The sequence below is a fragment of the Ochotona princeps genome, chromosome 1 (assembly GCF_030435755.1).
Source record: "Ochotona princeps isolate mOchPri1 chromosome 1, mOchPri1.hap1, whole genome shotgun sequence".
Taxonomy (NCBI): domain Eukaryota; kingdom Metazoa; phylum Chordata; class Mammalia; order Lagomorpha; family Ochotonidae; genus Ochotona; species Ochotona princeps.
In genome coordinates, this window is record NC_080832.1 from 165,686,213 (window position 1) to 165,698,665 (window position 12,453).

The window sequence follows — 12,453 nt, forward strand, 5'->3', positions numbered from 1 at the left end:
GGATGTCATCCCGGATGACTCAGGGAAGAGCAGAGGAGGATGGCAGCACTTGGATGATCTCAGGCCTAACCCACCTGCTGGTTAACCAGGTAGTGTGGGTTAACCAGGTAGTGCGGGTTAACCAGGTAGTACAGGTTAACCAGATGTGTGGGTTAACCAGAGTAATGGTTAACCATAGTGCCAGGTAACCAGGTAGTGCAGGTTGACCATAGTGCTGGTTAACCAAATGTGTGGTTCAACCAGATAGTGCGGGTTAACCATGGTATGGGTTAACCAGATAGTGAAGGTTGACCATAGTGCTGGTTAACCAGATGTGTGGGTTAACCAGAGTAACGTTTAACCATAGTGCTAGGTAACCAGGTAGTGCGGGTTAACCAGAGTAACAGTTAACCATAGTTCTGGTTAAACAGATAGTGCCAGTTAACCAGATAGTGCAGGTGGGATCCTGCCCTGGACTCTGCTGCTCCCCACACTGAGGCAGCACACCTTTCTCGCATGGTGATTTTCCTGCCCCGCCCTGGCCCGCACACAGGGGTTACCACCACCAGGGAACGCTACGTGAGCACGGGGCTGGTGGCACAGCGGGAAAACCTCGTGTTTGGGAGCCTTTCAGTTTTCCTTGTTCATTTGTGTTAAAGGGGCGGGTTTTGTTGTTGTTTGTTTTTAAGATTTGTTTATTTACCTGAAAGGCAGAGTTAGAGAGACAGAAAGAGAGATCTTCTGTTCACTAATTTACTTCCAGAAAGGCCACAAGAGCCAGGGCTGAGCCAGGGGCCCAAAGACTTGGACCATTTTTCACTGCTTTCCCAGACCTGCAGCAGGGAGTTGGGCTGGAACTGGAACAGCCAGGACCTGAACCAGTGTCCATATGGTACTGCAGGTGACAGCCTTATCCACTAGGCCACATTACCAGCCCAGTATAGGCACCGTTGGTCAACCTGGCTTGGCTCTCTGCCCTTGAGGGAAAGACTCCAGACATGAAGACTGTCCCACGACTGCCTGGTGCCCAAGCTGCCACACGTTTTATGGGAGTTTCCACAAGAACCGTCTCACAGCAATGCAAGAAACATATGCAGAATTAAAAATTGTTTTAGCTTAAAATTAACTACTGACTTAAATAATTTCGTGTGTATGTGTGTGTATTTTAAAGATAAAACTCTAGGCAACAGTAGTTAGGAACGGGACTTTTGGGGAAAATGAAGTTTTGTGTCTTATTTCAGAGCTGAATTGAGACTCCATGTAACTAGAGCAATTTACTAGATGCTGACATATATGTATATATACAGTGGAAGACTAGAAATGTAATTTATAACTTCTTATACCACAGTGTCTGCTGAGACTAGCTAATCTTATCCCTTAGGATATTTATTTTCTTCATTGGAATTTTAAAAAATTCATTTAAACACATGAATTGACACATGACATGCAATTTTCTCTAGCAGAAAGTTTAAAAATACAATAGTTAATTTTAAAAAATCAAATTGCTAGTAGACATAAAAAATGCTCGGGCTCCCTAGCTATTAGCGAAATAGAAATAAAAACCACATCAATGTTCTACGTAACTCCAGTGACATTGTCCTACATTCAGAACTACTACCAGCACCTGCTGGCGTGGTTGTGGGGGAAGAAGCAACCTCCTGCAGTGTTGTGGGGAGTGAGGCTAGGACAGCCACGATGGAGGTCAGGATGGAGAATGCTAAGACAACTGGAAACGGATCTGCCGCAGGACTCACCTATCCCACTCCTGGGAATGTATGTCCAAAGGAATTAACATCTGCAAATGAGAAAGCAACCTGTCATTTACAGCAGCACAAGCGTGGGAAGGAGGGAGGATGGAGAGGGTGAAAGGAGAAATCCCTGAACGTAAGGAATGGGATCAAGAAAAAAAAAGTAAAATAAAGTACAGTGTGATTGAATGAACCTAAGGCTCATTGCGTTGCGAGAGGCTAACAAACAACTTCAAGAAAAAGTGAGGTCATTAAATTTTACACGAAATACTGCTGGTTTTAGACAAACAACAAATAGAACAATTTAAGTGAAGGAGATTAAAGAAAAACTTTTACTAAGAAAACACTAAAAGGAACCTGGTGTAAGAGGTTCTCATTTTAGGAGAAAACCCTGAGTGGGGATTAGCATTCACATAAATGGTGCGGACAGGAAGAGTTCACCAAGAAGACATAAAGGTAGAATAAGCTTTTATATAGCTAGTGATGTAGTTTCAAAACAGATGATGCAACACCCATTGGATTGCTAGGACATTTTACAAAGTCACAATAGTAGCGAGGGATCTTACTGTCTTTGTGATAGAAACTAATACAATGAGAATTTTAAGCAAATAAAATATCAGAAAAGATATAGAACATGGACCGTGCAGTGGACTACCATCTCATCACACACGTACAACTCCAAGCCAAAATGAGAAATAGTCTTTTTTTCAAACACCCTGAAGACATTTGCAAAATTGACCCAATTCCAAGTTACAAGTTACAGCCAAATTCCAAAAGTGAATGTCACACTATGTTTTCACACACTGTGTTTTCTGATGTCAAGGCATTTAGGATTTGAAATGAAGTACTGTGATAGTGTAATATTTTAATAATTTTATTTTTTATTTTTGATGATAATTACATAGTTGACCAGGGTGGGAAGGATGGAGGATTAGGGGAGTGTAGGTGAGACCCTTGTTTCCAAATCTTACCTTCTTCCTCTATCTGAGGAAGGGGGAACTGAGGGGAGCTGCCACACCTAGCCTCCCCACTGCCCCAGTCCTCAGGGATGGGGAACAGCCACCCAATGCCATCCCAGGGTCCCCAGTGTAAGGCCTGCTGGGAGGGGTCCGCTCAAGTGGTTTTGATAATTCTGAAATGCTGTTGATGTTGCTGACCCAAGGGGGAGGAAATTCTTCCCAGGTCCATCTGCTGACCGTCCACCCCAGGCTCTTCATTTGCCCAGATATTTGCTGTAGTTGAACAGTTTGTTCTGCTCGCCTTCCTCTGCTGTGGTACCAGATGTCCTCTGCAGGTCCCAATGGACTGCTCTATCTTCCCTGTGCATCTGGGCATGCTGTCCACTGCTCCGTCTAAGCCCCTGAGGAGGCCCAGTCCTGACACATGCCCTCCACGGTCAGACCACACATGCAGTGATTCTCCCCGTGGTTGGAGTCCTGAGTTCAGTTGTTCAGTTGGGGAGATCCCCAGATAAACCTCATCTGTGGTGATCCCAGACATGACTCTTATGTGATTGTCAGGATGGGGTTAGACTCATTCATTCTGTCACTCATGTCAGCCTGCACACACACACACACACACACACACACACACACACACACACACACACTGGTGGTTGCAATTGCTGAGTCAGTTCTATCTCCAACCCCATCTCTTACATAAACCAGTGGATGCCATGGCCAGGCCAACCCTGCCCACCACACAGTCAACTCTAACGTACACCAGTAGGAACTGAAGCCTAGTCAGGGTGACCTCCAACAGTCCCTGCTAGGCCTGCTCCCAGCCCTGGTTCCTATGCTGGTCAGTATGTGCAGCAGACTGGCCCAGACTTACATCCCATCCAGCTCTCATATACATCAGTGATTGTTGAAAGCTAGCTCAAGTCAGCCAACCCCACTGTCCAGCCCACACTCATGCCAGCAAGTGCCTCTGCCTGTCTGGAAAGGGCCACTCCAGCCCTGATTCTCATGCTCACCAGTGGGAATTGCAGCCCATCAAAGAAGTATCCACATTTCCCTAACTGGCCCACTCCCAGTTCCAGGTCTTGCGCTCATCACGTGGGTCTGCAGCCTTGCCTGACATGACTTACCCCCAGTCCCAGAGTTTGTCAGCTGATGCTATGGCAAAGCCAAACCAGCCTGCATTTACTGTGGCTCATACCTGCCCCAGTGGATACAGTTGGTTAGCCAAGCCAGCTTCTCCCCGTAACCCATCTCACATGCCAGCCAACAGGTGTTGCAGCCCTGCCAGGCCTGATCTACCAGTATTGGTCTTCTAATACTCATGCTTATCAGTAGGAGCAGTATCCCAGCAGGAGAGCACCCCCACACACACACTCACACAGCCTTCCTACTAGGCTCACAGCCCTCCCCCACCCCTGGGTCTTACATGTGCTAGTGGTGCTGTGGCCCAGTTTGGCATGGCTTGCCTCCCTTTGGCATTTGCTGGCAGGTGCTGCAACCTAGCCCAGCCCAGGCAGCTCCCAGTCCTGGCCCTAACGTTGGCTGGCTGGTGTTACAGCCTGACATGCCTATCCTGCACCCCATCCTGGTTCTCATTTCTACCGGGGGGTGCTGATATGTTTATATGGCCCAGCATGACCTATCTTCAGAACTGACCTACATGTATGCTGGCAGGTACTGCAGCCTGGCATGTCTGGGCTATTCCTAGCCTTAGTTCATTTGCTTACCTACAGGAACTGCATCCTGACAAAAGAGTTCCTCAAGCTCCTCTATCAGGCCTCGTCCCAGTGGTAGATCTCCCATACACTAGTGGGTCCTTGGCCCAGGCTGACTGAGAACACCTCCTGTCCTAGCAGGAACAGTGGCATTGCCCAACTGGCCCACTCTCATTCCAGTTTTTACTGTTTTCCTAGCCACACCTGGTCCCCACCTCAGACACAGCTCTCATGTGGTACAAAGGGTGCCAAGACCCAGCTCAGCCCATCCTATATCCATCCTGGTTCTCATGAGCACCAGTGGGTGCTGGAGTCAAGCCCAGTCTGGCACACCCCAGTCCACACCCATGCCGGGGGGAATGCTATCCCCATTCTGGTTCCTGTGCTCACAGTAGAAGCCACAACCCAGCTGGTGCGTCCCCTTAGTGCCCAACCAGGCCTTCTCCCAGCCACAGTTCTTACGCATGCTGGTGGTTTCTCTGACCCAGCTTCGCATAGCCTATCTCCTGTCTTGGCCTTTGCCATCAGATGCTGCAGCCTGGCCTGTCCCAGCCCTCCCCCGTCCCAACTCACATTGGTAGCCCTGCCCAGACTGTTCCCATCTCTGGCTTTCATGCAGACTTATAGCTGTGATAGCCTGACCTGCACTCCAGCCGTGCTACTCCACATGCCAGAAAGTTAAGGTTGATTTGACCCTGCCTGACCACTCCTCTCCGCAACCATCCCACACACTTGCCAATGGGTGGAACTGCCTTGCCTGGCCCAACCAACACCCCGGCCTGAATAACATGCTCACCAGTGGGAACTACAGCCCATCGGAGGAGTTTCCCAAGTTCCCCCACCAAGCCCACTCCAAGTCTCAGATCTCACTTGTGCCAACAGGTACTAGGCCCTTACCTGGCACAGTATGCCCCTTCTGCCTCAACCTTTGTATGAGCTCGTGTATGTTGCAACCCGGCCCACCCCACACACAATTCTTTGGTTCACCTGAGAGTGCTGCAGCCTGGACTTACCCAGCCTGTTCCCAACCCCAGCATCCATGAGTGTTGGAGTAGTCCATGGTCACGCCTATCTCAGCCTATCACCATCCCCAGCTCTTAAGCTGACCAGTAGAAATTGCAGTTCCACAGAGATGAACCCACACATCCCCCACAGAATCTGCCCCCAGACTAGCTCTTTGATGTGCTGGTTAGTGTCATGGTCTAGCTCTCACTAGCAGATACTGGGATCTAGCCCTGCCAGGCAGGCCCCCAGCCCAGCTTTCGTATGTGCCAGTGAGTGGTGGTCAGCTGTGGTCCATGCTAACTGGCCTAGCTGTGATCTGCGTGGGCTGGTTCATGTGTCTGACCCATGGAAGTTCTGCTGCTTCGGCCCCGGGTGGGTCTCAGCCCCCTTGCTTCCCTGCAAGTACGGTGAGTCCCTCGGAAGTGATTCCTGGTCTTCAGCACATTTCCTCTGTGAGCCCCCCTCCCATGCATCTCCCCTTCCCTGATTAATCTACGGGCCGTGCTTCTGGGGAAATGGTTAGAATAATATGGTTCAGTTTACTTAGCCATTTGTCTGTGAGGCAGCTTAGCAACAATAAGGGTAAAAGGCAATCGTTTCTTTTATTATGGGGTGCTTTACTCCTCACACCTGCTTCAGAAAGCAATCTCTTCTCTCCCTCATTCTCACCTCCTGCCCTCCTTTGACTTCCCTAAGGCTGACCATAGAAGCTGTTCTTCCTCTTCCCTCTGACAGGTCATAGAAGCTAAAAATACGCTCTGATCTTCCTCCACCTTTCTATCTTGGAGCTGGCCATAAAGAACTTGTCTGATAGGAGATCATAGCACCCTCATTTGAGAAGACTCATGCCACATATTGAATGGGGAAAAATACGCTGCTTGGAAAGGCCAGGAAAGATCCCGACAGGAAGCCCTTGCTGGCCCTGCTTTGTCTCGTGGCATCAGAGCCTGGCATTTCTGTCTGCGCCTCTCCAGTTGTCTGTGCTTAAGTTGTGCTCATTCAAAGGAGTCTCCCTGACAAACACAAGGACAGTGTTTGCGCACGGGACGGTGGACAAGCGCTCCTGCCTCTGGGAAGCCCCTACATGCACAGCTCCAGGCTGGCGGAGTGTGGGGGGATCATGGGACGGTGGACAAGCGCTCCTGCCTCTGGGAAGCCCCTACATGCACAGCTCCAGGCTGGCGGAGTGTGGGGGGATCACGGGACGGTGGACAAGCCCTCCTGCCTCTGGGAAGCCCCTGCATGCACAGCTCCAGGCTGGCGGAGTGTGGGGGGATCACGGGACGGTGGACAAGCCCTCCTGCCTCTGGGAAGCCCCTGCATGCACAGCTCCAGGCTGGCGGAGTGTGGGGGGATCACGGGACGGTGGATATGAGTGCTTCCCTCCGGGGGACACGGGAACGGAAGCCCCTGCAGTGGAGCTCCTCCAGAACTCACCCTGTGTATCTCTTTCTGGCTCTGGTTTTTTTTTTTTATCCTTTAGAAAAATCTTCTAGAATAAACCAGTAAAAGTAATTAAGCTGGGCCCCGCCTCTTGCAGCTTGTACTGTTCCTCACATCAGCACACTGAGGACTAAGCTACCAGCCTGGAACCTGTGAGGACGAAAATGTCCAAACCACAACACCCCTCAATCTTTGAGTTGATTTTTCACCTAAAGAGGGGAAAGAGAGAAGGCAAAAGGAGAACTAGAAAAAATCTGTAAAACAAGAAGGAAGAAAGAAACGTGAACAGATTAATTGGAAAGGAAAAAAAAAGCCAGGCTTCCAGTTTGATCCTCTTTGGTAACTAAACTCTGACACTTCCACTGCTAGCTCTGTGCTTGCACGTCTGCACACTGCACACTCACTGCCAGCTCTGTGCTTGCACGTCTGCACACTGCACACTCACTGCTAGCTCTGTGCTTGCACGTCTGCACACTGCACACTCACTGCTAGCTCTGCTTGCACGTCTGCACACTGCACACTCACTGCCAGCTCTGTGCTTGCACGTCTGCACACTGCACACTCACTGCCTGCTCTGTGCTTGCACGTCTGCACACTGCACACTCACTGCTAGCTCTGTGCTTGCACGTCTGCACACTGCACACTCACTGCCTGCTCTGTGCTTGCACGTCTGCACACTGCACACTCACTGCCAGCTCTGTGCTTGCACGTCTGCACACTGCACACTCCCACTGCTAGCTCTGTGCTTGCACGTCTGCACACTGCACACTCACTGCCAGCTCTGTGCTTGCACGTCTGCACACTGCACACTCCCACTGCTAGCTCTGTGCTTGCACGTCTGCACACTGCACACTCCCACTGCTAGCTCTGTGCTTGCACATCTGCACACTGCACACTCACTGCCAGCTCTGTGCTTGCACGTCTGCACACTGCACACTCACTGCTAGCTCTGTGCTTGCACGTCTGCACACTGCACACTCACTGCTAGCTCTGTACTTGCATGTCTAGACACTGGATTTGAAGAGACAAATGAGGCTATGAAGGGCAGGAACAAAAGTAGAATGGGGTCAATCAGTGGTCGTGAGAGCAAAACTTGGGGAGAAAGCAGGCTGTAAAGAAGTGTATCTGTGACTTTGTTTCCGTCCTCAGTTATTTGTTTCCAAAGGAGAATCATAGAAAGGATCAACGTATGAACTGATCAGCCTGTGCTTATCTGACAAATCACCTTTGTCTAGATTTTTTTTAAATGAGGGGTTTATAGCTTAAATCTCTGCCTGTGGTGCCATAGGCACTGGTTCAAGTCCTGGCTGCTCCACTTTTGATCCGGTGCCATGTTTATGTGCCTGGGAAGGCAGCAGAGGATGGCCCAGGGCCTTGAGCCCCTGCACTCCTGTGGCAGACCTGGAAGGAACTACTTACTCCTGGTTTTAGAAAGGCCCAGCTCTGACTGTTCCAGCCATTTCAGGAGCAAAGCAGCAGATGGAAAATTTCTCTTTCTTTTTCTCCTCTTCTCTGTAAAATCTCTAAAATAAATAGCTAAATAATTTTTAAAAATGAGAAAATACATCACTAAGTGGCAATTAAGGTCTCTTCCAAGCTGAATGGTTGTCTGATTGTGAATTGTCATGTCCCTGTCAGCTCACTTTGCCTGCCTAGGTCCAGCCTCTGTCACTCTGCATGTCTGCTAAACCCAGGAATGTGGTCAGTTCTGCAGGCCTGGCCTTCCTGGTGTGTCCATCCGCTGGTCCCACGAGGCCTGAGTGTTAATGTCGTCACTGCTCACACAGGGCAATGCTTTTGGCTGCTCCTGTTGAAAGCCGACAGAGTGCCACACTGTGTCAGATCCAAGAACGAGCGATTTGAAAAGATGAGTACACACTCTACCCTCCAAAATTGTGCCATCCTAGGCAAGACAGACACTGTGTAATTACCCAGTTAGAGGGAGAGGCCATAGACGGATGAGCACAGAGGATCAACAGTGAGCCTAACAGCCATTGGAGGGAGGGAGGAGGAGATGCTGTGCCTTGGAGGTAGCTGGAGACTGGTGTGAGCCTGCGGTGCCTGAGATGGGTGGCTTTTAGGAACTGGGAGATTCAGCCTAAGTGTAGTGGGAAATTACTGAATGGTGTTCAACACCGCCCCTAATGAAACACATAGAAGCATACATTTCATATCAACCGAGGCCCTCTAGCCATCTTGTTTTTCAGACAAAATTATTTATCTCTCCTGCTCAACAAGGCAAGATCCACTGGTTGGTATCCCATTTCTGATACCTTCTAGTTGACTGAAGTGAGTGCTCCCTCTAGTCAGATCATGAACTTAAAACCTTGCTAACCTCAGTTAGCTCCCAACGGGTCTGCAATGCAATTGGTGTGGAAATTGACCAGCAGAGATTCTAAGGCACTTTTGGAAAGTCACCCCTTCTCCACAGGGCACCAGCACGGATGCTTCCCCCTCCACACACACAAAAAAACCCCGACATGGTCTGTTCTCTCAGATTTTCCTAGGATAGTTGCTCTGGGCTATGTTAAGCACTGGCAGAGACATGTAGTTGGGTAGCTTCGTAAGAATCCTGGGAACTTCCTGAGATGTTAGCAGCCAGCATTTCCTCTGAGTTCTGTGCTTGTGTAACCTCGTTTCTTGCTTACTGATGCCCTGTGTGTGAGCTTGGTCTTTGCCCATGCAGGCAATTACTCCGTTAGCCTGTTCTTTTTGAGTTCTTGTCAGGCTGGTGTGGTGGTGTACATGTTAAGCCGCCGCCTGTGACACCAGCATTTCATATAGATGTCAGGTCCCCTCCCCGCTGCTCCACTTCTGATGAAGCTCCCTGCTGATGCACCTTGGGAAAGCAATCCGCAGATACAAGGTTCCTCTTCTCTTTAGCTCCTTTCTTTCTATAACTCTGCCTTTCAAATAAACAAATATCCTTTTAAAACAAAATAGAAAAATGTATTGGCAGTAAGCATAGTTTTGAACCGTCTTCAGGGCTGTTTCATAGCTGACTGTTTTACTGTCCATGGACTACTGAGAAGGAGAGGCCTGCTGGGCCACCTTCTATTGCTGGGCCACCTGGCCTCCCAGCACAGCTCAGCAACTGGGTTCCCAGTTCCCGCTAGCTCTCAGCAGTCCTGCTGTCTTACTAATCTTCCTCGAGTTCCATATTCCCTCTCGGATAAAGGGACATTGCCAGAAGGAAGGCAACTAGCACACCACCAGACTCCGGCCACGTCCTGTCGTTTCGTGAGCTGATGGGTTGTTTATCACAGCATCCAGACTTCACTCCGAGAGAGAGCATGGCATATTCTTCCCGAGCCAAGGTGTGTTGTCCAGAGCGCCCAGCTGGTAGTTCTACCCAGGCTGAGTGAAGCATACATCCTGAGCTGATGTCTTCATTTGACAACTGTGTTACTATTGCAAGTTGAACAATCAGTTCTGTCTGTGTATTGCTTTAGTTCTTCAGAGCTACCACCTCATCTGTGATTCACCAGAAGGTTTAATGATGCCAGGCTTGGCGTATATAAATCAAATTCTAAATTTCCCCTGCCAAAAAGATTTATAGCTTTAGCAGACACTGCCTTAGGATTGTGTAGTTAAATAATGAAACATTTATTTTATGATGGCAGTAAAGACACATGCAAGTCGCGGTGGGCATGTATGTGTTATATTTGTATATGTAACTGGGATACACATATGTATGCATAAGCCATGTAAACAGATGTACAGTTTCTAAACATCCCTGATTTTAAATTGTCTAATTCAATAGAGGGCTCTTGAGCTAATAAACTGGAAAACCTGGAAAAAACTGATGAAGATGATGTTTTATCATTTCCTTAAAGGCAGAATTATCAACCCTCACACCTTATTTTACTAATTAGAATGCTAACAAATAAATTACTGATGAACTATCAATGGTGACAAGCCTTTACTGATTTCTTTGTTAAGATGGCTGCCTGGAAGTAGCACAAAAGTTAATGGATCACATTGTTAATTAAATTTGAACTTTTCTCCTTCAGTATTCAAGCGGGAAAAACAAGAATGATATGTTCACATTGCTCCCTATTAAATTGAATCTTAATCGAGATATAAATATAGTATTTGGTAAAGTTCCACATGGATGTGATAAGAATCCACAACAATCATGATGGGATTTGCTCGTTTTGAATGTGAATTTATTTTTGAAGTTCATTTTGGTACTGCAGATTTATGTTTAACACCGTTTCCTAATTCGCCAAGTGAACTTTTCAGTGAAAAACCACTTACTCTGTTCCAACTAACATGTCTTTCTCTCTTCCCTCCTCTTGTTTGTCTTTGTTTTCCTGGCCAGCCTCTTAGCAAGTACCCTGCCTTGATGAACGACATTGCGTTCTGGTTGCCCTCTGAGAATTATGAAGAGAACGATTTCTATGACTTGGTCCGAACAGTTGGTGGAGACCTGGTGGAAAAGGTGGATCTCACAGACAAGTTTGAACACCCCAAGTAAGTGAGAAGCTTCCTGGTGCCCTTTGCTGTCTCCATGTGACAAACAGTCCATGGAAACACGTAGGAAGATTTTACCAGAAACCAACACATCTGAGGCAGAATGTATTCGGGCTTTGAAGAGAATGTGTAGCATGTCCAAAACTCATGTATGTTTGTCCTATCAGAGAGCATTCTGGAATACAGGTTTAATCTGTCCTGCTTTGGTAAGCAAAGTGTTTGGAACAATGTTTTCAAGATCTTGCAGTTTCTTTTGTATTGTTTTTGAAAGCGATTTCTGAGCACATTCCAGGTATAAGGCAAAGAAGGAGCTTGTGAAACCCAAGCTATCTTCTAGCCTTTCACTGAATTTTCATGAAATACTTACAACACAGCAAAACCTTCCTTCAGTGCTAGAAGTCAGATGTGTTCCAGATTGACTTAGCTGTGCGTCCCTGGAGCTTATAGTCTTGTGGGAGAGCTAGATACTAAATGAGGAATTGTGCAGCTTTGTTGTATGGTGAGAGTGGAGTAACACAGGCTCCGGACCACTGTCCCAGGAAGAGTCAGGACAGTTGTCTACTACGTGACACACAAGCTGAGGGGAGCATGGGGGCTGGGGAAGGGCGGGATAGGATATGAATCCAGGGCAGGAAACAGCACATTGGTGAGGAACAGAAGAGCTGTCGGGTACCGTGTGGTTACAAGGTCTGTGACCTTCTAGAAGGGCAGGAGCCGGAGGGGCATGCCCCGTGCTCTTGTTCGCTTGGTGACCCTCAACTTGGTGTAACCCCCTTAGACAGCTCCAAGTCTCGGTCAGCTGCCGTCTTCACTGTCCCTGCTTTCCACAGCTGCCTCGTGTCTGCACTGTCAGGGCTGGTGCTGTCCACGGTCTGTTCTGTCCTTCTGATCTCAAGTTCCGTTTCCTGGCTTGTCTTTCAAGGTCATCTTGGGGTTCTCTGGGTAGCGGTGTTCAGGGTTCACTGCCAGAGTTTTGGTCTCAGTCTGCCCAGTCGTCTAAATTACTTGAAGTTCATCATCCAGAAGTTTGTGGAAAAAGCCCTCCCTGAGCTCGTGCTGATGTCTTTACACTTGAACTGTAATCGTTTGCTTAGATGTATTTTTATTTTATTTTTAGAGATTTAT

At 48.3% G+C, this 12,453-nt stretch overlaps 1 protein-coding gene across 1 annotated transcript in view; it reads left to right on the forward strand.

Moving 5' to 3' along the window:
- The window catches only part of FARS2 (phenylalanyl-tRNA synthetase 2, mitochondrial), a 331,118-nt gene that overhangs the window by 204,686 nt on the left and 113,979 nt on the right, over positions 1-12,453 (forward strand). Inside the window, exon 6 of the mRNA XM_058668451.1 lies at positions 11,177-11,328. Coding sequence (XP_058524434.1) covers positions 11,177-11,328 — 152 coding nt within the window. The remainder of the gene's footprint in view (positions 1-11,176; positions 11,329-12,453) is intronic.